A 27,430-nucleotide genomic window follows, 5' to 3' on the forward strand; every position below is an offset into this window, starting at 1 on the left:
TTTTCTTCCAAGGGACCGCTAACCCGCAAGGTAGCGAGAATACGAGTTTCAATATTGTATTGTGTCAAACACGAGACTTGGGCTTACACAAGTAACAGGGTATCAAAGTAGGTTACATTCCGTGAAATCTTCCTTGATTAGCAACTTCAAGTTGGTATGGTAGAAACTAAACTAGAAGATCTTTTGCAGTACCCTCTCGATGTTGCACCCCACATTTATTTATATTGATAGTCTTAAACAAGCAATTCTTGTGAAGTTTATTTGTAAAATAAGCCAATTCATGTGAATTTTTTTTTTTCATTTATTAGCATTAGAAGGCACAACTTCACATGCCAAAAATCCCAAACATGGATCTAGCATAATCAATTCAAAGTTCAGAAAACACGCTACAGAAACCAATAGAGGACGAAAAAGGTAAAAACCCAAAAAATTCCTCAAAAATTCAAATCTGTAAATTGGGAAGAAATTCTGCACTATTTCATCGAGAACATGCCATCCCATTCCACAAATAGACTAGATTGGACTAGAACAGATGTTTGGGGAGAATGTTTCGTTGTGTTTTGTTTTTCGAAATAAAACAGAAGGATTTGACCATTCTGAATGAAACAAAACATGATCAATAACTAAGCTTCCTACAATTTGAGTAAATGTTGTTTGTACATAATAGTCTTTTGAGACAGATATTCGTTGACTCCTACTATCCATATTAGTCTTTCGGTGAGGTGATTACTGGTTCTAAAGCCCAAAGATCTGAATGAGTTTCTTTTTAACCTGAAATGCTGTTAAATTTTATTGATATTAAGAGAAAAATTACAAGTGGGCATGCCGCCTTGCCTCTTAACACCCAAAGAAAAAGGAAAGAATCTACTAAATCGAATACCAGGAATGCCCAATAAATCGCATCTCATATCTTCCCTAGCACATCCAGGGAAATCCTTCCTTGTCCATAACTTATTATTTCTTCTCAAAATACAAGCACGGTTGGCAAGAGCATCTGCTAATTGATTGCCTTCTCTATACCGGTGAGAGAACTGGGGGTTAATATCAAAGGTAAGATCCAAAAGATCCTTGCAGTAGTAGCTAATAGACCAAGGTAGCTCCAATACATATTGAAGTTAATCATATCTATCAACACCTTACTACCAAAACCTCTATGAACCCAAAGACCTTACAATATCCAAGGCCCTCTAAAATGCCTCTCATTCAGCCTACAAGTTAGTACCAACTTCATAAAAATGGGAGAAGGCAAAGATGATCTTACCCTTATGATCTCTAAAGATACCGCCACCACCAGAGATACCAAGATTACCTTTAGAAGCATCCTCCATATTCAACTTCATCTTCATGTTTCTAAGTTTATGCTAGGAAAATTTAAGGACCTCTTAGGAGAAATATTTGAATGAGTTCATTCAAAAAAAAAAAATAGCAACTTTCTTTAAGAGCTTTGGGTTTATCCTATTCTAGTTCTGCATTTGTCTCAAGTGTTGAAGTTGAATAGAGTTGTGGCTCACAATGGGAGAAATGATGTTGATCAAGAAGTGGTTGATCGATGTTGTTGGATTGGTCTAATCACCAATGAGAATGCTATGCCAGAATTAGGTTGTAGTTTACATTCCTGCCAATTTTGTGTTCCATAAAGAACAAACATACAGAAGTGGATGGTCATTATGTGGGGGAGAAAGTGACTAGTGAGGAAATGTCTCCATTGGATCCATGTTCCAATTAGCTAATATGTTCTCTAAGGCAGTTGGGATGAGAAGGATGATTCTTCTTATTAAAAAGTTGTGCTTGATGAGTATCGATACCATATTCGAGCTAGTGAATTTGATTTTATTTTTTTTGAATGGTAACTTGTCAAGGTAATTACATGTATTAGTTCCTTGCGATTAATAAAATAAGGTATTGAAAGAGGTGAATGGGTTCTTTTGAATTTTACCAAAGTCCTCTTTAATTGCTTTAACAATAGTATCCATTGTCACATCTCTTGTGTTATTCTTAAGCATGGTTTTTGATAATTGATATTGTTCGCCATATATAATGAGTGTCAGAGTTTATTTTTCACTTAAGTTCTTGTATTTTTGCTCTTAGATAAAAATAAAATGAAATTATTGGGTTTCTATTTTGCAAATATTTTTAATCATTGTTAATAACTTGCCACTTGACTTCTAACTTGGTTGTGTTGACCCATTTTACAGTCTATCAGGGTTTTTTTTTTTATAAAAAAGCTGCAGAGTTTCTTTTGATGGGTAAAGCTGCAGAGTTTATGACACATAAAGCTGCAGATTTTTTTTTGTTGATTCAATACCAAACCCGTAGAGGCAGTTTGGATGCAGGAGAAGTTTTTCCATGCAAAACTAAGTTTCCATCATTTAGTAAACCTTTTTTCGTGGAATTTTTATTTGAAAAAAATTCTTCAAAGCCCCTGGGAAAAGAACCCTGTCTGACCCTGAATTTTTTCTGTGGAAACTTTTCCAGTTTTACACTGCTAACCTTTCCTTTTCTTTTGTTTTTCTTTTTGGTATTAGTGTTTAATCTGGTAGATGTCACCCACGAACATGATCTAGACTGTTCCAGCGAGTCCACATCATGATGGGAGCCAAAAGTTGACCAACAACCCACTTCAATACTCAACTCAACTAAGCCTTTGTCCCAAACTAGTTGGGGTTGGCTAACAACCCACTTCAATTCATAAAAATATTCTAACTGGATGATTAGGATCTCCCAATTGGTATAGTTTAGGGTCACGGCACATCCATGATAGGGGCTTATCAAATGGATTACTGTATTTGCTGTATCTAATTATTGATTGCTGTATCTAATTGATTACTGTATCTAATTATTGCTGCGTTTACATTTAGTTTCTGACACTTAAAAAAATTTCCAGGATCTAGAGAGGAAAGAATCTGATTTCAGGTCATATTGCAAACAGAAACGTTCTGACATGCAAGCAGAAGTGCTTGAGCTGGAGAATCAAATATTGAATAGCAACAGAAACAAAAGTCCCTCCAATCATTTTGATCATTCTCTCTCTGTCTCATTGGGGAAGTTAAATTCAGCTAAGAGTGTAAGATTCTATTGTTCCTCGTGTTTTTTACTTGTAGTTTATATACTTGGAACACTGATGTCTATGAGCAGATGTCTTTTCTAGATTATCATTTTAATTGTTAGTTAAGTGGGAGATTTTATGATCATCCAATATATGAGTGCTGATAAAGCAATTTTACTGTCGCACTTACACTTGTTTATGTCCACCAGATGCTGCCTGACCTTTGGACTCAGCTGATGCCTTCATTTCCTCTCCTATACCCGAGATAATAGTAGTTCATGGCTAACCATCACCTTAGTATCTGTTCTACAGTGTCTCCCACCCCATCAAAACAAGAGGTGTAAAATTGTGGGCCCCACCCTATGCATGGGCTTGGGTGGAGATCATGGGAACCATGCCACAAAACATGAGGTAAAATTGTGGGCCCCACCATATGCAAGGATTTGGGTGGATATTGTGGGCCATACCATATCAAAACATGAGCTATAAAAATGGGTGTGAAATTATGGGCCTTACCTTGTCAAAACGTGTATTGTAAAATGATGGGCCCACATGTGCCATGCATGAGGTGTAAAAATCCACGATGGAGAAAAAAATCTAGTAAAAATTTTCCATGGAGAAAGTTTTCCAATAAATTTTTTTCATGGAAAGAAAACATATGACAAAGGAAAGAAACATGTTTTAGTATATATTAGAGAGAGAGAGAGAGAGAGAGAGAGAGAGAGTAATCACAAGCACCCTGGGTGCATTGTATTGCCATGCACCATAGCATGTATCGTACATACGAGGCTGACCATGATTGATCTAAGCTATTCATGTGATAGAACTCACCTTTGATGATTCAATGCCAGAAAATCTTTATGGTCTGGTGATTCTAAGTATCCGATCAAGATCCATCAAAAAGACTATACAAAATATAAATATACAATTCCAGATTTAACGACCAATAAAAACACGCAAGACATGATTAAAATGATTGATTTTTGGGCTATAGGCATAGAACCTGCAACATGAGCGGTTCATCTCTATCAAGGTATGTCTCATGTGCATGATAGGGCTAGGGTGCATTGTAACATAATGTACCTAGGGTGCATATATTGTGTGTATAGGTGTATTGTGTATGGTGTTTCACGTTTAGAACTTTAGATAGTGTAGTAAGTTAAAGCAATACACTATATATGCTGTCCAAGGGTAGACTATTCACTGATTTATTATCAATGCATCTAAGGTTGACCAAGTCAACCTGACTGAAAGTTGTACAAATGCCCTGTGGTCTCTTATTTTATTAGCATTTAATACTTATTAAATACTGGCTTCTCAAGTTTTATCAGGTTGGCATCTAACTCTTTGGGAAATTCCTAAACTGGGAACTGTTTATGATCATATCATGTGACAGATTTTTTTTCGTATGATCAACTTAAGCATTTGCATGGTTTATCATTTTGTGTTTCATTGTCAGAATGGATTTCGTAGCCATTCTCCTCAAGGTCCTTATCTAAAGTTTATAATGTTTATCTTGGAGATATAAAAATGGTGTTTTTGATATACTCAGGCACTTTCGGCTAAACTCAGAACAAATTTATTGCTAAAGCGACAACTTGGTGATGTGCCATCTCAGACAGAACTAATCCAGTATGTATTCCTTTGATGTATTTTCTCTCGTTTTTTTTTTTTTTTTTGCTTTTCAATTTGTTGTATTACTTTTATTTTCTTTCTTTATATTTCTTCCTCTATGTATTGATGCCTCCCCTAATATTCTGCCACTTTTTAACTTAGTTGAATAGAAACTCAGTAAAAATATGTTGTAAGTTTTTTTTTTCTATTATCTCTAGATAACTTTTCTTAATCATGCCACCTTTTGGTTTGATGAGGGAGTTTTCCTCGTTATGTAAGTATTTTCTTTGCCACCGGTAAAATTGTTGCTGCTTGTCTCTTTTGCATCCAATTTCCCATGGGTATTGTAGTGCACTGTATCAGTGTATGTAAAGAAGTACTGATTTCTCTTTTTGATAGTTCTGAGAATTTATCCTGTCCATTAAGATTTGTAGAAGTGTTCCTTTGCTACCAAAATTTGCCAATTATCCAAATTTCGGCGGGATTTTTGGGGATGAAATGAACAATGTACTGAATGTAGCTAACCAAATGATTAGAATAGATACAGAGAGATTGTGTTTGCCTCCAAGATGGGGATCATGCTTTCAGTGTCTGGAAGGACATTGAATAAATAAATCGGAAAACGATATGAAGACCTGTTTGTGTCAAGGCCATCCCAAATAGTCCTCATACATTTTAAAAATGGGCAAACATATTTTTCTTATAAAAAACAGTTATTAATTCATGCTTTGACACTTGGGCATTAGGGAGGGCTTTTAGAGGCATCCTTGACATGGGCATGTATGTCTTAATAGCAGCTCTCAAATGAATTTATTGAAGTGTGTAGGACATGGCATGCTTTGCCACATGCCTCTTCTTCCTCCAAGTCTTCTTTGCTGAATAGTGGACTTTCTCACGAACATTGGTTGTATCAGATCCTCATTCTCATTTACCTATTTTTGGGGAAAGGATTTGAACTTTTGAAGTACTGCCACTTCTGGGACTTCTATGGAGTCTATGACCCTATGAACTTACTTTGGTTGTTAATGATATTTTACCACTGATGCGTATTATTTGTTTAGCATAAATCTTACATGATTATCATGTATTGAATACTAGTAATTCTATTTTGTGGTAATATATGCTTGCTTATACCATTTTACATGGAACCATTTTAGGTTATCCTTGAAAATAAGATGAATGTGATGACATCTATATAAGTTGTTCGTTATCATTGACTTCTATAATTTTCTTGATTTTTTTCTGTTATTGTTCCTTCATCTTACTGATGCATAGGCTTACTCTCTTAAGTTACTCTTATATTGGACCACATTGTTTCTGCTTTACTTTTTATGAGCTTCTTATAATATGTTGGATTTTTTTTCTGGGGAATGATATCCCCCCTCCCCCCCCCACCTCACGTTATTCGTTAAGTTTTAATGGCAAAGAAAAACCTTAAAGGGAGTGAATTTATCCTCAAGCAGTGAACCATTCTCACAGAAACCGTTAAAGGGGGGGAATTTATTCGTTTAAGGCGGGGAAAATATCATTTCCCTTTTTTCTTATTTGTAAGATCTTTCAACCACAACTCTATTTAAATAGTTTCTTCTGGTAAATAGTTTCTTGTGTGATATGCAGTTGTTTATTTGATTATATTATCTTAAATTTCTGGCTGAAACTCTGCATAAAGATGTGAAAATAAATTGCCATATAATAGATCTAATCTTATATGCAATCTTATTTTCAGGTATGAACATCGGTTTTCAGAGTTATATGTTCAAATCCAGGTATAAAATAAGTTTGGCGGTTAGCACTTCTGTAATAATATTCTTTGACAATTCCTTCACTGGGTCAATTCTGTAGTGATATACTGGAATATGACCTGATCGATGCCTTGGAATCCACTTGTCCGCAGGAAAAGCTTCGGCAAACTCGTAAATACTATGATACCTATAATGCTCTTTTGGAGATAAAGGAATTAATGCTAAAGGAAACATCCTTATTAAACTCAATAATTTCACAGGTTTGTGCAAAGAGGAATGCAACTTCTGATTCAGATTATGTTTTGCAAGGTCATACCCCATTTTTGTGCAACTTTTTTGAGTCAGATTTTGTTTATTAAAGTGTTATATATATATATAGTTATAGTTATAGTTATAATATGGGAACTGATATCAGCACTTCAATGTTTTGATATCCATGCTCTCCTTGCTTGTCTTTTAGTCTTTAATGGGCTTGTGAGAGCTTTTTGGGAACTGTAATAACCAGTTGACAGCCTTTTAAATACTAAAGACAGGCTAGTAGAGCGTGATATCAAAACATTGGAGTGTTGATATCATTTCCCTATAATATTCATGCAGTTATAATATAAAAAGGGTTCCTGAGCTCGGGCGCAGATATCTTATCTGTGCTCGAGTGCAGGAAACAAGGGTGGGGCCACATTGTTGGGGTGATCCTAAGCATTCATTTGAAAGGCCCCATCATGGGTGGGGTGTGTACCAAAAATCAGCTGCATTGGATCATCAATAGGTGTCCATTTGTGGGGGTGAAAATGGACAGATACTGTTTGTCCGCTAATCTGCCCGTTTTTTCACCCCATTTATGGACACCCTAAGATGATCCAATGGAACTGATTTTTGGTGGACACCCTATCCATGAAAGGGCCTTCCAAATGAATGCTTTGGATCCCCCCAACAATGTGGGCCCACCCCTGTTTTTGCACTCGAGCACGTAAACCCTTTACTCATATATATATATATACACACACACACACACACACACACACACACACTAGTAAAAAAACCCGTGGATGCACGGGGGCAACAATAAACTCTTACCACACATAGGCACATGCTTGTTTTGCAAGATTTTGAGCATCAACTTGTTGAAACTTGAGCTCAGTTTTTATGTTGATTTGGAGAAAGATTTGAGTTAATTTTTGCCCATCCATCAAGAATGCAAAATAAGAATAAATTGCAAATGTGGAAATTCAGATTCAACGAATGAAAGAATCAGAAGTAAATCCTTAGGCAAGTTTAGAGGTTACAGAAAAGAAGAATAAACAAATTATTTATTTTCCTAAAATACCAAAAAGAGTAAAATTGCTAGATCCCATTAGTGGGAATCAATGAGTCATTTCATTTTGCAGACTAATTCGATTTGTAATTGGTAAGACTAATTAAATTTTCACATACTTTCAAGGATTGGCATTCTATAATTTCAGTTCCAGAAAATCCGATGCCAAGAACTGATGCCTTTATTTTCCTTATATCTCTAGTTACATGTAACAAAAACATTCCAATATGCATTGGTTAATTGCATAAATAACTCAAAGTACAATCTAAATAAATTTAAGCAGCATTAATAAGTCAAGATGAGTAGAATCTAAATAATTTCTCTTTGAAAATGAATTAGCATGGATAAGTATAAAATCAATAACCCATGACCATGAAACAGAGACAAAATATTATTTAATAAAGCAAATGATAAGTTTAACTGAGATTTGAGAAGTTTATTTGGCCTGAAGAAATGTCAATTGTTAAGTGAGTCTGATAGAATTCAGTGATTTTGGAAAATACATGATCTTATATAATCCAACTTGAAACAAAAAAATTTCCTGCATAGTGAACAACTTTTTGCTAGTTAATGGTAGTAGTTACCATGGAGGATACTATAATGCAGGTAGCACTCATGAAATAGGATGGAGAAGAATGTACAGTTCGTTTGATCGTTCGGAGAAAATGAATCTTTAAAATAGGGGCTGAAAAGCCTAGTTTGGCTTTGCTCAGGAGGTGGTCCCAACGTAATGCCAGCTTTCGCATCTATCTTGGAGGGGAAATGGAACTCCCAAACATTTAAGTTCATTGGAATCAGTACACTGCAGCTCGGAATTGAGAAAAGGAAAAAATGAAAGAAAAAAAAGATACCCTATTGAACTCAAAATTTGGGCCCTGTTCGTTTGAGATTGTGCCAACCAATTGAGTCCAAAACCAATTATTGGATTCAAAATTAAACGTAAATTTTAGTCCAATAATTGGTTTTTAACTCCACAATTGGTTGGCATAATTTTAACTCTGAACAATGACGTGTTAAATTGACAGAATTTACAGATAAATGAAAAAAATAGCACTTTTCTCTTCTGCTATATAATCCAATTAAACAGAAAATAGATTAGCTTCAAGATGGGATATACCGAATGCAGCAAGAGCATGAAGCGGGAAATTACTCAGAACACTAAGTGAGAAACAACATATGTAGCTATAAAAGCAAGCAAAATAAGAGCTATATAGCTGTATTCAAACGATGTGGATTTAAACGAAATATTAAAAATTGTGTATTGCATAAAATAAGGTGTAAAATGAAGCGCATGGATATAAATTACAGTGATCCGCATGAAGAGCATGAGATATGGTGAATCTTATATTGGATTTATGTTCATAATTGAAAGAAAATATGGAAAACACTTGAAGCCTAACATAAATTTTTGCTTAAATGGTGAAGCATCCCACTATCTCAAAATATATTAGAATGTATACTTCTTTTGGGCATTTCATCGAACAATAGCCACATGTTCTCCAACAGTCTTAATTTCATACGGTTTCAAGAAGTGGGTAGTATACTTGTTAGATTAAAAGTCATATGGTTTCAAGAAAGCAGGAACATTTATCCAAGAGGAACATAAAGACTCAAAGAAAACCAGAAACATAATGATTCAACAACCCATTAAATCACAACCCAATATTCAAAATCAGACCATTCTACAATTACATATAGAATCCTATAAAACACATTTATTTTTTCTAAATGAAGAAAATCCTAACCCTACAATATTTCCCACCTCCCATTCAGCAAAGAAAAAAAGGCAGTTTTAGCTTCCCCCTATCTCCCTTACTTGTTTAAGCCCCTTGAATGGAAACCCTCAGACCCTCACTTGTCTTCATCACTATCTTAACTTTTCCACTATATTTCATGGACCAGAGGAGTACGGATTTCCTCATTTCATGTCTCTACTTTATACAGCCATAAAATGTGTGTGTGTGTGTGTGTGTGTGTGTGAGAGAGAGAGAGAGAGAGAGAGAGAGAGAGAGAGAGAGAGAGAGAGAGAGAGAGAAGAGAAGAGAGAGAGCATAAGTGAAAATCCTTGATTCCTGCCTTCAATATAAATCTAAAATGTAACTGAGAAAAAAATGGAAAGAAACTAAAAGGTATTTACCAAATTTTCTCGCTCTTCTCCAAGAAATGCTTGAAACTCTCCTGTAACTTCTATTGATTTGCAAGCCAACCTGACCTTTGCATGACAGATAAATAAAATTCTGAAATAAAACCAAGAAGCTAAAAAATTCTAGAAGTTTTGGGAGAAAAAATTACAATTACATGGAAAGTAAAGATGGATTGCTGAAATAAAACCAAGGAGAAGCCGCAAAAATCCAAAAGTTGAGAGAAAAAATTACAACTAGATGGGAAAAAATATGGGTAACAGATCACGAAACCTATGGGAACCACAAATCAAATTGCTTCAAATAAGCAACTGAAAACCTAACATAATCAATCTACAATATAGATTACAGGTTGTCCTTTTACTTACCCAAGAAAAACAGAAACCCTAGCTTTGAAACGAAATCTGAATGTAAAAGGCAGATAATGAAGCAGGGGAAGGTTTGGGTGGTCTCCTTAGACTGTCTTGCTGGAGTTTTAGGGTTCTCTGGAGAAGAAGAGGGAGATCGATAGTCAAGAGAGTTACTTTTTTTTTTGGTATGTAAGAGACTTACTGTTTGAGAGAGAGAGAGAGAGAGGGCAGTTCCGTAGAGAGAGAGAGAGAGAGAGAGAGAGAGAGAGAGAGAGAGAGAGAGAGACTAATGCGTGGAAACGGGGGGTACGACTGAAATTAAATAGTCTAAAGGGGTGTATTTTGCGAGAAATGCAATGAAAGCTAACGTGTTAAATTCATAGAATTTACAAAGAAATGAAAAAAATCATTCCTTTTCTCTTCTGCTGTATAGTAGTAGATATATAATATTAATCACTTGCTGAGTGCAGGAAACATGGTGGGCCCACATTTTTTGGGTGATCCTAAGCATTCATTTGAAAGGCCCCATCATGTATGGGGTGTGTACCAAAAATCAGCTCCATTGGATCAACCTAACCCTTCCATTTGTGGGGTGGGCAGATTTGTGGACAAACAGTATCTGTCCATTTTCTCACCCACAAATGGACACCCTAAGATGATCCAATAGAGTTGAGCTTTGAAAGGACAAACAATATCTGTCCTTTCAAATGAATGCTTAGGATCGCCCAAAAAATGTGGGCCCACCCTTGTTTCCTGTCGAGCATAGATAAGCTATCTGAGCACGAGCGCAGGAACTGTTTACTCACACACGCACGCACGCACTTTTTGAGTTATAATTTACACACACACACACACACACACACACACTTTTTGAGTTATAATTATAGATTATATATGCACTTATAGATATTATCATATCTCTAGAATCAATAATTTTAATTGGGGAACTACTGAACTTAATCACTTGCTGCCTTTCTATACGTGTGTGTATTGTTTCAAGACATCACACACACTTACTTTTTGAGTTATAATTATAGATTATATATGCACTTGTAGATATTATCTTATCTCTAGAGTCAATAATTTTAATTAGGGAACTACTGAACTTAATCACTAGCTGCCTCTCTATATGCGTGTGTATTGTTTCAAGACATCCATTTTGTGTAAAAGTTATCTGTAGAGCTATGTATAGGGTTTTTGTTCTACGTAAGTATGAAACTAGGAAACAAATTTACTGCATTCCTCACTTTTTAATTATATATATAGCCAAATTATGCACTTTTTTATCGTGCCTTGATTAGAACCATCATTCATAAAATTGTTCTGTTCTCTATATCAACTCTAACTCATGTTGTTTCCACCTTTTTTCTAGTTTCAAGATGCCCTAACTAGCACAACTGGTCGGACCAAACTTATTGACTCCATGGAGGGAATTTTGAAGGGAATTCAACAGGTAACTATCACTTGCTTGTATAAATGATATGAGTTTGTCAACAACTTTTCTGTGACATAATAGCCATACTCAACTCAACTCAACAAAGCTTTTGTCCCAAACTAGTTGGGGTCGGCTAAATGAATCCTTTAGAAAAATTTCATGAAGAAGGTGAAAGGAATCTACCCGGCTCTAATCCTGGCTCTAGTTGGGTTCTTCTACGTGGATCATTTTCTTCCATTCTACCCTATCCAAGGTCATGTTCTCTGTTATGTTCCTAGCTATCAAGTATTTCCTCACTGTTTCTATCCAAGTTGTTTTCGGTCTGCCCCTACCTCTTTTTACTCCATCAATTTGGCACGAGTTGCCTCTTCTTACCGGAGCATCCAGAGGCCTACGTTGAATATGTCCAAACCATCTTAAGCGGTGCTCTCTCATCTTCTCCGCAGTTGGTGCCACCCCCCACCTTTCTACGAATGCCAGGCTACAAAATGACTAAAAGTGGTGAATGATCAAGGCTATTTGTATTTATATCATTTGTACCATGTAGATAAGTTCCCTTGGCAATATTTAATTGTGGCTTGCTCATACTCATGTAACCTTGACCAGTAAATGAAAATCTATTGATGTCATTCTACTGTGGATCTTTCATCAGCTTGTGATACAACTATTTACTTATAGTAGATCTCTTTACTTTGTTTCCTTCAAACATATTAAGGTCATGGTGTTTGAATTAAATTCAACCAGGACTTTGGATCTGTTTCAATTATGGTTGTCAAATCCTTATAGGGAACCTAAAGTAATTGATACTAGCATAACTAAGGCATCAATGCCTAGGCAACAACCTGCCTTGCATCCTAGCAATTTCCTAGGCACCTTGGTGACTTCGTGATGACCAAAAAAGTTGAAGTTGTTTGTGAGTAGTATATTCCATTTTTGTTACTTAATATGTATTTGCGTTGTGTTTTACTTATTATATGGGAAATGAGTAGTACTCTTTCTTTGATTTCACTTCTCTAATCGACTCTTAGAGGCTATTACAATTCCAAAAGCTATGAACACCCAATCAGAAAAATATAAATAAGTGAAGTGTGCCATTATCAAAACAACTGAGCGGATATCATTTCTTGCATTATATTATATGAGTAGTACTCTTTCTTTGATTTCGCTTCTTTAATCGACTCTTAGAGGCTATTACAATTCCAAAAGCTATGAACACCCAATCTGAAAAATATAAATAAATGAAGTGTGCCATTATCAAAACAAGGGAGCGGGTATCATTTTTTGCATTATATTATATACTAGCATTCAAAAGAGAAAACTAGTTGTGTTGCTTTATTATATTTTGTACGTTTGTACAGGGAATGAACGCAAGAATATTAGAAGAAAAACTTACTAGGCCACTTCATACTTACAACCACAATGGAATCACTATACAGGCCTAGACCCTAACATTGGACCTCAAACACCTTCCAAAAACAGGATGTGTTTGTTTTGTACAAGGTTTTAAGTTTTGTTATTGGTATCCATGTCAGTCGCCACGAAAATGGAAACATATTAGTTTCAATCATAGATTTCGGTGGAAATCCTATAAAATCATGGAAGTTTATGGAAATACTTGCAAACGATGGAAATTTAAGATGAAACTTCAGGACATGCTAGAATAAGCACAAATATGTACTTAGAAACTATTACATGAGCAAGACAACAGACAACATCCATAATGGTTTATAGCAAAATCAAGCACCTATTGACATGCATTATCAAGAATGTCTGGAATAGTAAGGTCCATTCTAAGATGAAAATGTATGCAAACACATTTACATATGCTTTGGATAAACATAAAATATAGAAAAAAAACACTCCTTTAATTTCATATAGAAACTATAATATAATGGAATGCAATATAATGATGTAAATTTAAAGAATTTTCTAAAAAAACTAATTAAAACAATTAATTAAAATAATTAATTTTTGAAGTAAAAAAATTATGGCTCATTTAATCGATATATAAGGAAAGAATAACTGACATATAAAAAAATAGAAACTAACATGCATATCTGATAATTAAAGGATATTCTAACATAAATAAATAAAATAATTAATTTTTGTAAAAAAACTGACTCCGTCAATTTGTGGATCGGGAAAGAAGACATATATAATAAAATAAGAAGATAACATGCATTTATGATTTGTTTTTCACAAATATACATTTTCTCAATTTTCAAATCATAAATCAATGAAAATGAAATTCATGAGCAAATGCATCAAATCAACAATTAGGTGATGCATTTGCACCATAATTAAAGAAACTAGCAAAAAATATAAAATTAACACTTACCTAGCACGAATGTGAAAACCCAGGCATTCTGCCATTTTAATTCATGCCCCTTTGTGGGTCAGGGTTTGGAGTCAAGGTCAGTTGTTGGGTAACATTAAGTGTTTGCTACGGTCTTCTTTAGATGCCAAGCCATCAATAGTTTAAAGCAGGTTGGTCTTCCCTCAATATTCTTTCAGTTTAAGGCTTAGGCCCATGTCTTAGTTGGAATGGTCTCTGAGTTGCGACCACAGATTGTGGATTCAAGACTGTTTACCTACCAAAAAAAAAAGTGGTCATGATTCAGCTTATGTTTGAAGGAATATAATTCTTTTGGTAGTTTCACTAGCAGGATATTGTGCTTATATTTAGCAAAGGGTTGTTGAAAAGATTTTATTATCTTGATTAAGTTGTTGAGATCACAACATTTGTCACCTACCAAAAAAAAAAGTGGTCATGATTCAGCTTATGTTTGAAGGAATATAATTCTTTTGGTAGTTTCACTAGCAGGATATTGTGCTTATATTTAGCAAAGGGTTGTTGAAAAGATTTTATTATCTTGATTAAGTTGTTGAGATCACAACATTTGGTCTGTCATGCATGTATTTTGTAATTTCACAAGATGAATTATTCTACTTCTTGATGCCTAACATTTCATTTGAAGCTCGTCTTACTATTGTTTCCTTTTGTAGAAACTTGAAAAGGTGCAACTTAGTCTTCATGCAGAGCAGAAAATCTGTGATGCTTTTAAACAGAAGTATGCTGCAGCAATTGCGGAGCAACGGCATCGCTCTTCTCTTTTAAAAGCTTTCCAGGTTAGTACCATAGCAACATAATAGTTACCAACTTATTTATGAATGCCATTTCAGGAGGCATTTCATTTTTCTCATTGGAATGGAACATATCAGTGTTCCATCATGTTCGGTGTTCTATTTCTGAAAAGGCACCTGTCAATTTTTTTAAATGACTGTAAATTTTAAAAAATAAACAATATGTAGAAAAATGTAAGAAACCATGGGGGCCCATATATAAGACTATTTGTTGTTCTGATAAGAGCAGTTCACCGCAAATAGAAGTCTATTTGTTATCCTGATATGAGCAGTTCAACTGTCTCTTGTAGGTAAGGCTTTGTAGATTATTATATTCGTATTGTTTGTGAAAAGTAAGAAAATTCACTGTGTGCATGAATGAAACCAGCCCCCAAAATCAAAAGGCGAGGATAATGGTGACGTACGATTAAAATGTCAATGGAAAGAGATTGGTCACTAACTATTTGTTATCTTGAAATGACCAATTCATCTCTCTTGTAGTTAATGCTTTATAGATTATTATTATTATTATTATTTTTTGAATGGAATGCTTTGTAGATAATTATCTTCATATTGTTGAGCAAAGTAAGAAAACTCACTGTGTGCATGAATTAAACCAGCCTCCAAAACAACAGGCGAGGATAATTACATGTGATTAAATTGTCGACGAAAAGAGATTAGTCACAAAAACACTGGCAATGGTCGATTCATGCTGTCCCATTCCATGCCAGTGCTTTGTCTATTATGTCTTTTCTTTGCCTTCTCTAATTATGGCTAATAATTTCCAGGATGAATGTGCGAGAACTGAACAGCTTCGGAGCTTGACTTCCATGTAGCACTTCCATCATGCAGTGATTATGTTTCCTTACACTCAACCAGTATCAAGTAATCTCATGCCATATCTTATATAGTAGGAACTCTTTGGAATATTTAAACCTTGTTGTCTAATTAATTGAAGTTACTTGCTAACATTACATGTCCCTGAGTGATGGGGATTGACGTCCCTTGCGAATTTTTTCTCTACGGGGCTCCTCTAGGGTTAGAAGAAAGGGTTTATGTTGTGTAGGTTGGGGTTTTTTTATTTAGGGTTTCAAAGCTATGTATCTCGGGCAGATTTCGGGGAAGCTTCGGGGCTTGGTTTAGCAATGAAGGTGGAGATCTTCAGCGAGCCTTCGAATTGATAGCAACCTTGGATCTTTGGCTCTGATGCCAAATTTGGTATCAGAGCTAAAGATCCAAGGTAGCTCAACCCACATCCAGTCCCATCATCATCCTCTTATTCTTCTCTTTTCCCTCTTCTATTTCTCTTCCCGGTCCAACATCATTGTGTCAGAAAATTCGTTATCCGTTAACCCATTTTTTCTAGCCACAGGCATCTACAGTCTGAAGAAAGCTATATATGTTACAACCTTCTACTTTGACATAACAATAGTCTCTTAGCTGAATATTCTTAAGAGAATCCTCTTATCTGTTTATATGCAAGACAAGAAGAGAACTGCGACCTCTTGTTTCCATGCCTCAATGTATAGAAGAGAGCTTCTAATAGTGTCAAGAGGTTGAAAGGTCTCTCTCTGGAATATGACTACTAGATTTTTTTTCTCTGACTATTACAAGTTTCCTCTTCTTTTTTTTCAGTGAGGATGTATTTTGTAGTACGGTAGAGAATGAGAATCATGATTCTGCCTTCTATAGTATACAAATTAGCACATGGTGATTGTGACTCACTAGTGAACATTGCCATTTAGGCTCCGTTTCTTTCGACGTAAAAATGGATTTAAAATTGGTTTTATGTTGTAAAAATGAACATAAAACAAATTTTACGTCGGAGCCTAATCACAAATTCAGGTAAAATCAATGTTAAAAAAAAAACACCGACTATTGAACAGGAAAAAAAAAGATCCAGATCTCGGCTCGATTGGGTTGGATCAGGACGCAATTAATAAATAAAAGAACAATTCGCAATAATAATGAAACAAAATTTCATGCAAAAGAAATTCCTTGAAAAAATCATGAGAGAAAAAATAATCGGTGTAATTTCCCTGTGGAAATTGACCGTTGCTGAAGTGATCCTTTGAATTATTTTGAAATAGAACAAGTTGCCATCTATAAATCCCTCCGGTCTTTCAATAAATTTCACTTCTTTAAATAAACATTCATTCGCATCGTATCATAACACTGTCCTCCTAATCTGGACAATCCATCAGTGGGACCCACAACAGTTGAGTCATTGCAGGGAAATCATAATCATCCGTTTCTTACAGCCATTGCAATTTTTTTTGGCCCATTGATAACCTCTAGTGGGGCCATCCACTTGATCAAAGGGTCCCACTTCCGTATGCCCAATCAATCAATCAAATTTACGAAAAAAAAAAGGGGTCCCATAATGTGGGCGTCCCATCAGCTTTCTTTTTTAATCTACATTGGACCATAGACGTGGTTTCTTTTCATGTGCAGGGTAATTGAGTTGATAATGGAAGAATGAAAGTATTTCTACCTATACAAGAAAACAAAAGGTAAAAGGGCAATTGCATTGAAGATAGAGGAACTCAAGTATGGACCACTGCTTGAGAAAGGAAAGGAAAGGAAAGGAAAGCTCAGGGGTGAAAAAACGAACAGTTCAAAGAGTTCAAAGTAACCATCTTCATATGTATCTTTCAAAATTTAAGTTTGTTAAAAAACAATAATTTCTAACCATCTTCATTTTCATGCCCTCTCTCCTCGTGCCTTCTGAAGATGTCTTTATGCTTGCTCCACTAAAGTACTTTGAAGAGTTCGAGAGTTTGATACAATGAAGTTGGTGATAATGGAACTCACGGCACTATAGGAGCAGGTTGTGAGCGTCATGAGAGCGGTTTCCATCTCTTCAGGTCGCGCTCCCCCTAGGAGGTCTTTCCTAAATAACACCAAATGGTGGTTCCGGGGTGAGAGCGGCACCCATGAGAGAAGATTAGATTCTAGCTTCTAAGATCATACCTCTTTTTTACATTCAGTAACAAGTTCGGCTGCTTGAGCTGCAGTTCTCGCATCTCTAATCAACCTACTGTTTTGATGCCCCCCTACAACCCATATAATACAGAATCCGCGATCATAATCAGCACTATGTAAATTTTGACCCAGAAAAGAACTACTATGTACTGGATGAATAGTTCAGAGGATCACCAGGGAACGAGATCCGTCCACCTTGACTCAATCCATGGCTTGAAGATCCGCGAAGAGATGGCCTTCCATTTGTATCTTGTGAAAATGCTATGTTATTGACACCCGTTTCGTTCTCTCCACTGGGTGCGTAAGTTTCGTTGAGGGGTGGACGCGCACTGGTCTTTGGTAAAAGTTTTGTGGACCATGAACCTCCATTTGAGCCAGCCAAGGCCATTATTGCATCTGCCTGTTATTTAAACCAGTCATTAATTATCATTTGAAAATAATGGAGCCAAAAAATATCCCTAAGATAACTTCCATTAACAGAAGAAACCAGATTGAATGCAGAGATAACGTATGATGAAAGCAAAAGACTGGTCTACCCTTGCCTCTTGCTTGTCTCTTCAAGTAGTGTATTAGTGACTAAAGTCGCTAGCAGACTGTTCAATTTGAAAATAGTGCTTTCTTCACTGGAAATGACTACTCAAATGAAGTGTCAGTCCACTTCAATGTACTTGTTATCTTCTCATGGACTATAAGATTAGCAGCTTTAAGGAATTATTGTCGATGAACAGATATATGGATCCTAATGAAAAGGGAATCCTGGTGCGTTAATCCCAGCCAACTTCCTTCTTGCCAAAGCTTAAATGCACAAAGCGGGAGCAGCTGGGAAGCTTATTTATCAACAAGTTAATAAAATGTAGCTACATCTAATAAAAAATATAATTCAGAAAACTTGCTGATTTACTTTCTTAGTTAATAGGAAATAAAATTACGAACGACGTCTGGAATCAAGAAACAAAAACGAACTACAAACATACAATATTAATGGCAGCAAAAGGTAAACTTGATAGAACCATGACAGCAGGAGCCAAAGCTGGATTGAGGGGCTAAATTCCATACTGGGGAGTGGCAACTTGGGTAGAAAATCCCTACCATTGAACCAACCACACAATACTCTCTGCTCATGTACTTTATCTGAAACTATCTAATGACTTTCTCTTCTATGAGACTATATTCTTTTTCAAAAAAGACACAAAAACATATTGTAATCTTTTGTGAATAGGAGAGCCAGCTCAATTACCATTCATAAAACAACTAGTGAGCCACTCACAGATCCTTTCCTGCATATGAGACCGATTTCCAAAAGCATGATTTAATGTAGCGTAAACTCTCATGACAACACATTATGTTATACTTTTCTAGGCTAATCCATGATGACTTACCAATTTACCATATGTATGACATGAGTTAAGAAGTTTCAAGTAGAAGAAGAAAAAGCTTCTCACAGGTAGGCCCGGAGTATGGTACTTAACATGCCAAAGGAAGCATCAACTCATAAGTGCTTCTATGAATTCTACCTGCATCTTCTCCTAGGCAAAGAGGATTTTTACCATTTGACCATATCCGCATTTTCCTAGTTCCTGATGGACGGATTCTATTATGTATTTCTGACCACATTCTCCATAGGGCCCTCTTATCTCTTCCTTCTCCGAGCTCGGGTTATGGAAGAAAGAACCGAGATGTAGGTATCAGCAATAACTGGCTTTATTACGGCATTGGGTAGACCTCATACTATCACATACTTCTATCTCCCATCTAAGCCTAATTGTCTCTCTGTGAAAGAATTGGGAGACACCCCATTACATACATTCTTGGCGGGGTTACCAAAAAGTTCCTAGCAAGTAGAAATAGGGAACAAAGTAACTAGAAGGATGTTTTAAAATCCCCTCTTCTAGAGGGATCATCTAGAAAGTGAGTTGTTCTCGGAATGGTATGCCTCTAGGAATATCAGGTACTTTCAATTTCATGATTGTATTATTATTTTGCGTTTTTTAAATTTGATTTGAATGGAAAAAAAATTCTAGTGCTAGTGACTCCTAAAAAATAAATAATAAAATAAGGGAAATGATTTCTGCGCTCCAATGTTTTGATAAATATGCGCTCCAAATTTTGTCATGTAGTATTTAAAGGGCTTTCAGAGGAATATTACCATTCTCAAAAAGCTCTTAAAGCCTTTAAATACTACACGAAAAACATGTGGAGCGCATGTTTATCAAAACATTGGACCGCTGAAATCATTTCCTTAAAATAAAAAGTAATAATAAATTAAGAAAATAATAAAAAAAGAAAATCAGAATTCATATAATATTAATAATATAATGTTATATCCATTTCAAAAAATAATATAATGTTATAGCTGAAAGTTTTGGCACGAGTTTAAACACCTACTCATGACTTTTGGATTGCCCTTCAAAAGTCTTTTTCTCAGCATGTTAAAGCTCGTATAATGCAGCTTCAGGTACAAATTCAGAAGTATAATAAAGGAGCTCATTCTATGCATGAGTATTTACTATAGACAGAGAATCTTTTTTATCAACTTGCTACAGTTCAGCAGCCTCTAGATGAATGTGACAAGGTGCGGTATTGCTTAGAGGTGCAACTCAGGTCGATTTTTGAGAATTCGGGTTGAGCTTTTACCTTGAAATCGGGTCGGGTTGATTCCAGTTCATTTTTTAGCAAAAGCTCATCCCGACCCAGCCCAAGTTGCATTGCGTTAATCCATTGGGTGATGACTACCACATCTTCAACACATACATGTTGACCCGCTCAGAGCATTCATCCTTCTCTTACAATATGATGGCTTCTTGCCCCAATTAAGGCATTTGTTTAGCCTCCTGCTCCACAGCCATCTGGCACTTTGAGGGGTTATATTCTGTTGGGTCTTCTTCTCATGGCAATGACAGAGGCCAAGGATACGGCCACAAAGAGAAATACTATCAACCATAGGGATTTCCACATCCTCAACCTAGTACTAATGACGCTTGTCATGGGAAAGGTAGGCAACAGTGTGATCTGCTCCATAAGCTACCCAACCTAGCATATGCTCCGCATCTTTAGAATTTATCCTCGTGGCCCACATCTTATGGTTCCTTACTGTATCGGGAGCTGTCAAATTTGTAGTCATCGAAACCACACAACAACAAATTGCTACAATCGCTACAACTCTTGATATCAGCAGTTCTCTCCAATGGTCATATGGAGATCCTTCCCTCAAATCTCCATCAGAAGCTTTGTGGTTTGTTGATACAGGTACTAGCCACCATCTGTCTGGTGACTCAAATAACATATCCACTCTAGTCCTTTATTTTCGTTCTTCTTCACGTATTTTTATGGGGGATGGGGTCTTCTCTTCTCACTTCCCATGTTGCGCATGCATCTATTCCACCTTCTTTTGTGTCTTATGTTCCAGGTGTTTATCAGTTTACAACACATTTCTCACACTACTTTATCTTTACACCTTCATATGCTCTTGTGAAGGATTTATGATCGAGGAAGCTCCTCGCTAGACATGTTCATCACAAAAAATTATACTACATGGCTACCTTTGATTTACATCTTTTACCTTTGGACTCTATTGTCAAGTGTATACCACCTCCATGTAATCACTATATTTGTCCGTATCACATCATTGACTATATCCCATATGAACATTCTGGAAATATATTCGGTTTGGATTCATCCCATTATGTCATGCTAAGTTAGTTTATATAGGCTAGTGTCAGAAAAAGTGATTATGAAGTGTCCTCTCTTTGTCAGAAGCTTTAGAGAAGGTGTATGTGTCCAATTCTTCTTCTTTTTTTTGAATGATGAAGATTTTTATTAGAGAAGAAAGAGGGGAAAACTCCGCAACCAAGGTCGTCAATTCAAGCAGCAAGAAAGAAAGCAGACTACGAAGCAGATAACAAAGTACAAGGATTGTTCCAATTTTGTTTTCGAAAGAAAATTTAGTCTAAGGACCCTCATAGGTACTTGTTGGTCAAATCTTTATTTTCGTTGTGTTCAGCCATCAACATCCCAACTTCACACTTTGTTAAGGTGTGGGCAGTAGGATACAAGGAATTCTCTGAGTAGGCTATGAATTAGGATGCAAATGGATTATAACCTAGATAGGTGGATCCGATCCAAATTGGGTCTGTTGACAGGCCTGATTGTAGTGACCCACCCAAGTCAAAATTTAGGCCTTGTTCGAGTCAAGTCATAATGGAATCCCAAGTTTCCCAACCTTGAAAATGTTATTTTGGAAGTGTTGCACTTATGCAGAAGGATATAGCCCCCACACAAGCACATTCCGAGGAGTGCCAATGGTGTGTCTGACTTGTTAGCGAGAAGGGCATTGCTAGGATAGAACTTCGTGTTGGACATGAGTGTCTACTACCTTAGCCTCTTTCCGTCTTTATTGTTTCAGCTTTTGTTTGAGCTGAGGGGCCATCTCAATCCTAGTTTCTATACTACCGGTTATACTTTTTAAAAAAAAGAACAAAAAGAAAGAACTTAGCAAGATAATATACCTCGATGCTTTGCAAGATTATACATACTAGACAATTTCAATGAACTTAACAAAAAAAAAGGGCAGCCTAGTGCACGAGGCTCCCGCCATTGCGGGGTCTGGGGAGGGCTAGATGTACGCAGCCTTACCCCTACTTTGCATAGATTAAATTCAATCGTTTTAGCTTCTCATTTTAATCCATCTACTACTGTCCCTAAACCTATCACAATCAAATCGTGTTTTACTATAACGTTTATACAATATGCATCACGATGACAGGAAACAAGAAATTCTTGAAAAAATAGTGAGATATACGCAACCTTGGCGAACAATATTATTCAAAACAAATTGATCCATTTACTGAGTGACAAAAACTGAAGAAATTAGGCAAACAAAGTAACGAACAAGCATAAGCTGACCTTATTTGGCTGAACATCATCAAATACATGTGCTTGGCCACCATAAAATATAGTCATCTGCTTACTGCTGGATGTTAAGCTGCTACAGCGACTGACAACAGAAAATATATAGGATCACATTAATTTCATTCAGTTGAATTCCACATCCAATTCATAGCCAAGTGGCTCAAAATTTGAGTACAAAGTAGAAGAAATACATGCAAGATAAAATTTACCTTGGAGGATTAGCAAAATCACTTTCCATGTTTAGAGGAACAGCCTTTAATATATTACTATTTGGCAACACCCCAGGTGGATTTCTCTCGGTGCCTCCACTACAGGAGTTAATGACATTCAGAATGCTCGATCCTTTAATGCCCGTTCTAGAACCTTCATCAGCGGCAGGTTGAGAAACAAGCGAAGTGCTAGCACTGATGTCTTTATGCTTGTCCTCATATGTTGCAGATTGGCCAAGGCGTGAAGGGTAATGCACTGTTGACCTGACATTCATTGGCATAGACCGCTCCCAGTTGGAAACACCTAAATGGGGTCTACTACTAATTGGGGTTTGTAATATGAGAGCAGAAGTACAAGCAGGCCTTGGTGATTGCATCGTGAACAACAATTCATCGTCTTGTGATCTTCTTGGTCGCTCTCCCCCCATCTCATTTTGGAACATCTGCACTTCAAGTTGAAAATGCAATCAAGGAAGAGGAACAGAAAAACAGCAAAAATTAAGACTGATGACAAAGCATGGTCATTTGGCAACAGAATGTGAATGCTCCTCTACAGGGAGTCTTCACTCTTCACCAAGTACTATAGCAAGAAAATAAGGCCATGTTTGGCCACCAGGAATTTTTTTCATGATAAATCGGCGTCTCGAAGTGGAGATGAGGGTGAAGTCGCTAAAAATCAGGAAACAAAAAAATCCACTCAAAATCAGATGGATCTTTTCTCGATTTTTAGCCACTTCTCATCACCGGAGACACCAGTTTCCTAGATTTTGTTTCCCGATTTTAGCTACTTCACCCTTATCTCCACTTGGAGACACCAATTTATCATGAAAAAAAAAATCGTAAGAGCCAAATGTGCCCTAAAGGTACAATAAATATGTTAATACCTTTACATGACGCAAGCTCTCGAGGGGATCGGTACCCATTGTAAGCATCCTATCTTTGTTAGGAGCCATAGAAACTGAATCAGAATTGCTCCTCTTTCTTCCCAAAATTCGGTTACTTCTCTCTGTCCCAGTCCCAGAAAAGTCACTCTTTGGACCATGGAACTGAAACCCCTCAAAATGGTTACCTGCCTGCCTTTCTGCTAACAATCAATGTAAAACAATGAATAAATAAAATTGAATTCTGCCCAAGGAAGTTTACAGCAAATATAAACAATACACACCAGAATCAACAGAAAATCAATCAGTTCCGCCAATATGAATAAATGGCCAACATTATTTCTGTACATCTAACAACAAAAAGTATACTACTCTGATCATCCAATTTTTTTTATTTTTTTTAAAGTTTGAGGACTTCCCAGGAGGAAAGTAAAAAGAAGAAGATTATCAAGGGAAAAGTAGAAAAAATTCATCACAAAGCTACCAACCCACTTCGGAAACTCGCATAAATAACTCCAGAACAATAACAGAACGAACATACAAGTAGACAAAATAGAGATAACTCATAAACTCAACAAACGAGTTCATAAAAAGCCCAAAATAAGGACAAAAAAATTAACATACAGCCCGGACTAAAAGGAAAAAAGAACATCAGCTTAACCATATCTGTGAAAATAAAAACATCAAAATCTATCAAAAGAAACTAACCCGAGCCCAGATCAGAACTCGCGGACACAAGGCCATGGCCGCCGGAAGAAGCTCCGATCGACGCCGATTCCGCACAGCTCATTCCGAAGAAATCGTGGAAAATCGGTTTCTCCTCTTCATTACCCATTGATCTCCATTTTCTCAGAAAAAATAGAACATCATCATGCTGAAAAAAAAAAAAAAAAAAAAAAAGGAGCTGTCCCAGCTTTGCTGTTCGTTGGAAGTCCCCAAAGAATCCCCAAAACATAAACTACTAGATGACTGCAAACGAACAAAATAAATAAATAAATAAAATAGAGAGAACAAAAAAGAAGCACGAATTTTGAGAACGCAGCAGAGGAGATGCAGAACACTTTTCGGAGCTCTGCCATGGACTTAAATAGCAAAAGGGTCTGATTTTTAAATTCCTTTTTAGTGTTGTTGCAGAGAGAGAGAGAGAGGGGGGCATATGTCCGTACGATTGGACAGGTGGGTAAAGGTTATTCGTTGGTGTTGGGTTCGTCGCCGTGTATCCCACTAAGCCAAGGAGGGGAGAATTTATTTTTATTTTTATTTTATTTTATTTTTATTAATTTTCGCATTTATTTATTCTTTAAGTGGACTTGTTGACTGAACCCATGGAATTGAAAATTGAATGCCTTTCTGTGTGAATTGAAAGGCTTTAACTTTTAACGGAGACAATGTAGGAAAATTCTAGATGGGGTCCATGGAATTAATGATGTAGCCACTATTTGAAGCAATAGGATTATCTAATATGGAAGAATTGTGGTGGACGCAGAATCAAAGGCAGTCCTGACTCCTTATTGTTGAGAATGAACATATGTGCTATGTTTGGTTGCTCTGGGGGTGGCTCGGAGAGTGGTAGAATAAGAGGAGTAGACAAGCATTTGATTTGCCTGGACTAATAATGGAATAGTAGGAGGTTAGTGATCTACACAATTTCTATTTGTGAAATTTCATCTTTTTAGGGAATTGTGGTTCTCAAGTTATTTGTCGATTCAAAGAATTCTTTCCAAGCTTGAAGATGGTAATGGTCACCTCCTTTTCTAGTACTTCTATCTCGTCAATTGATATAATTAGTGCCCATGCATGTGGGCCAGAATAACTAAAGGGTGTCATTCCAAGATGACCTCCCAAAAGATTGAAGTGGGGCTCTCTGTCCATTGGGGATACAGTGATAAATATTATCATTAGAAATATATTAGGAATATTTGAGAATATTTTAAAATCATTTTAGTTTGTCGACTGATATAGTTGGAGCTCCAAATAGGTGTTGTCCATCACCTCATCCTATACCCTTAGCCATGACGCTTCCTTTGTCTAACTTTTTGTCCTTAACATACCTATGTTTTTTGTGTACCTAGTTTTACACATGTATCCCTGGCAAGAAGAAAACACGACTTTTGCTACCACTAGGCGAAAGAGTGAAAGTCGCCCTGAGTGCATCTACCGCTGGTGCCACTACTATTGTCACACCATAGTCCATGTTGGGGAGCTTAAAACATGTTTCCGATTGTGAAACAACCAATTGCTACCAAAGCTTAAACCATTGGAGATACCAGTAATTGGTTGCTTCACATGGTATCGGAGCAAATGCCTCACTGCAGGTCCTAAGTTCAAAACCCAGCAACTCCTTGATATGGCTAACCCAAAAGAGGGGCCACACGTACCACGCGTACAGCCAACCTAAAAAAAAGAGGGGCCACACACGAGGGAGAGTATTGAAGTATAAATGATAAAATAACACCATGTCTAACAGGTTAAGCTTTTGGAGTAATGGGTTATTTCACACCTATGTACTTACCATACAATATGTACTTTGAACAACATTAATGTTCACTTGTATGTATACTTTGAACAATGTTTCATGAGAAGGTACTCCCTTGTGTGTGTGTATGTGTGCCGTGTGTGTGTGTGTAGGGATTTGCTAGGGTCCATCACAAAAGGCATTTCACGGCTGGTCTGTCGCATGTCATACCAGCCACCTCGTGAATGGAGACAAAGTTGTTGTCTCCATTCACGAGGTCGCTGGTCTAACATGCGACAGACCAGCCACGAAATTCCTTATGCGATGGACGCTAGCAATTCCCATTCACGAGGTCGCATGGACCAGCACGTCAGACCAGCTTTTGTCTCCATTCACGAGTTCACATGGACCAGCACGTCAGACTAGCTTTTGTCTCCATTCATGATGTGGCTGGTCTGACATGCGACAGACCAACCGCCAAATGCCTTTTGTGATGGACCCTAGCAAATCCCTTTTAAATGATACTATCTTATATCTTACATCATTGAATTTTTGTGTTTAAGTATTATGATGAGAGTATAAATATCAGCATAGGAACAATGTTTATTTATGGTCTGAACAATAAAATATAATGGATTATAAATACATGACGGGAAATGATATTCCCAGCGTTAAAGGTGTTGAATTTATCCTCAAGCAGTGAACCATTCTCACGGAAACGGTGGGGGGCGGGGATATCATCTCCCATATATGAAATATTAATTATTAGAGCCCCAGCTGTATATTAGTATAGAGGGGCGGATTCTTTGTTGAACCATCTGAATTATTCTCTCTTGTTTGAGTGGTGGATTCTTTGTTGAACATGCACATATTTCATGGACTGTGTGTATAAACCCAACATGCTCATACGGAGCCCCATAGGAGCATCACCACTTGTTAACATCAAAGTCATTTAGATACCATATAGAATAATATTGATCCCTCAACTCCTGGGTTCGATTGTCTCCGGCAAATAGATCGACCTTAATAATCAAACAGTGATAATTCACTTCTGTTTAGACTACAAAATCCTGGATTATACAAGCTAAACCCTAGATTTAATATGCTAAAACATGGATTGTACATACAATAGTCAAATACTGTACGAGGATATTTTAGTCTGCGACCCTCCATTCAAGTTGTGAGCTGTGACGACAGCAGGGCGCTCATTGTAATTTCACTTCTTCTCC

General features: G+C 36.6%; 2 protein-coding genes across 13 annotated transcripts in view; one reads left to right on the forward strand and one right to left on the reverse strand.

The window, feature by feature from the left end:
• Positions 1 to 15,734, forward strand: part of LOC143846967 (paramyosin-like protein) — a 30,832-nt gene extending 15,098 nt beyond the window's left edge. For all 11 annotated transcript variants that reach the window (XM_077355591.1, XM_077355592.1, XM_077355588.1 and 8 more), the window contains exons 6-12: positions 2,885 to 3,064; positions 4,599 to 4,678; positions 6,387 to 6,426; positions 6,555 to 6,662; positions 11,578 to 11,658; positions 14,647 to 14,769; positions 15,552 to 15,734. In XM_077355591.1, the coding sequence (XP_077211706.1) occupies positions 2,885 to 3,064; positions 4,599 to 4,678; positions 6,387 to 6,426; positions 6,555 to 6,662; positions 11,578 to 11,658; positions 14,647 to 14,769; positions 15,552 to 15,599 (660 nt within the window). In that variant the 3' untranslated portion in view covers positions 15,600 to 15,734. The remainder of the gene's footprint in view (positions 1 to 2,884; positions 3,065 to 4,598; positions 4,679 to 6,386; positions 6,427 to 6,554; positions 6,663 to 11,577; positions 11,659 to 14,646; positions 14,770 to 15,551) is intronic.
• Positions 15,735 to 17,386: 1,652 nt separating this feature from the next.
• LOC143846969 (protein TIFY 8-like) lies at positions 17,387 to 24,931 on the reverse strand. Of its 2 annotated transcripts, XM_077355600.1 has the most exons (7): positions 24,913 to 24,931; positions 24,455 to 24,620; positions 23,750 to 23,946; positions 22,866 to 23,308; positions 22,651 to 22,741; positions 17,923 to 18,148; positions 17,387 to 17,819 (listed from the first exon to the last, which is right to left on the reverse strand). In XM_077355600.1, exons 2-7 carry the CDS (start codon positions 24,579 to 24,581, stop codon positions 17,731 to 17,733), a joined length of 1,173 nt encoding a protein of 390 aa, XP_077211715.1. In that variant the 5' UTR covers positions 24,582 to 24,620; positions 24,913 to 24,931; the 3' UTR covers positions 17,387 to 17,730. The 2 variants fall into 2 exon arrangements, with proteins under 2 accessions (XP_077211715.1, XP_077211714.1); XM_077355599.1 differs by lacking the exon at positions 24,913 to 24,931 and having other exon boundaries at positions 24,455 to 24,890.
• Between the last annotated feature and the right edge of the window lie 2,499 nt (positions 24,932 to 27,430).

This window comes from Tasmannia lanceolata, unplaced genomic scaffold (assembly GCF_043159265.1).
Source record: "Tasmannia lanceolata isolate RefF3 unplaced genomic scaffold, GAP_Taslan_0.1 ptg000015l, whole genome shotgun sequence".
In the NCBI taxonomy this organism is placed as follows: Eukaryota; Viridiplantae; Streptophyta; class Magnoliopsida; order Canellales; family Winteraceae; genus Tasmannia; species Tasmannia lanceolata.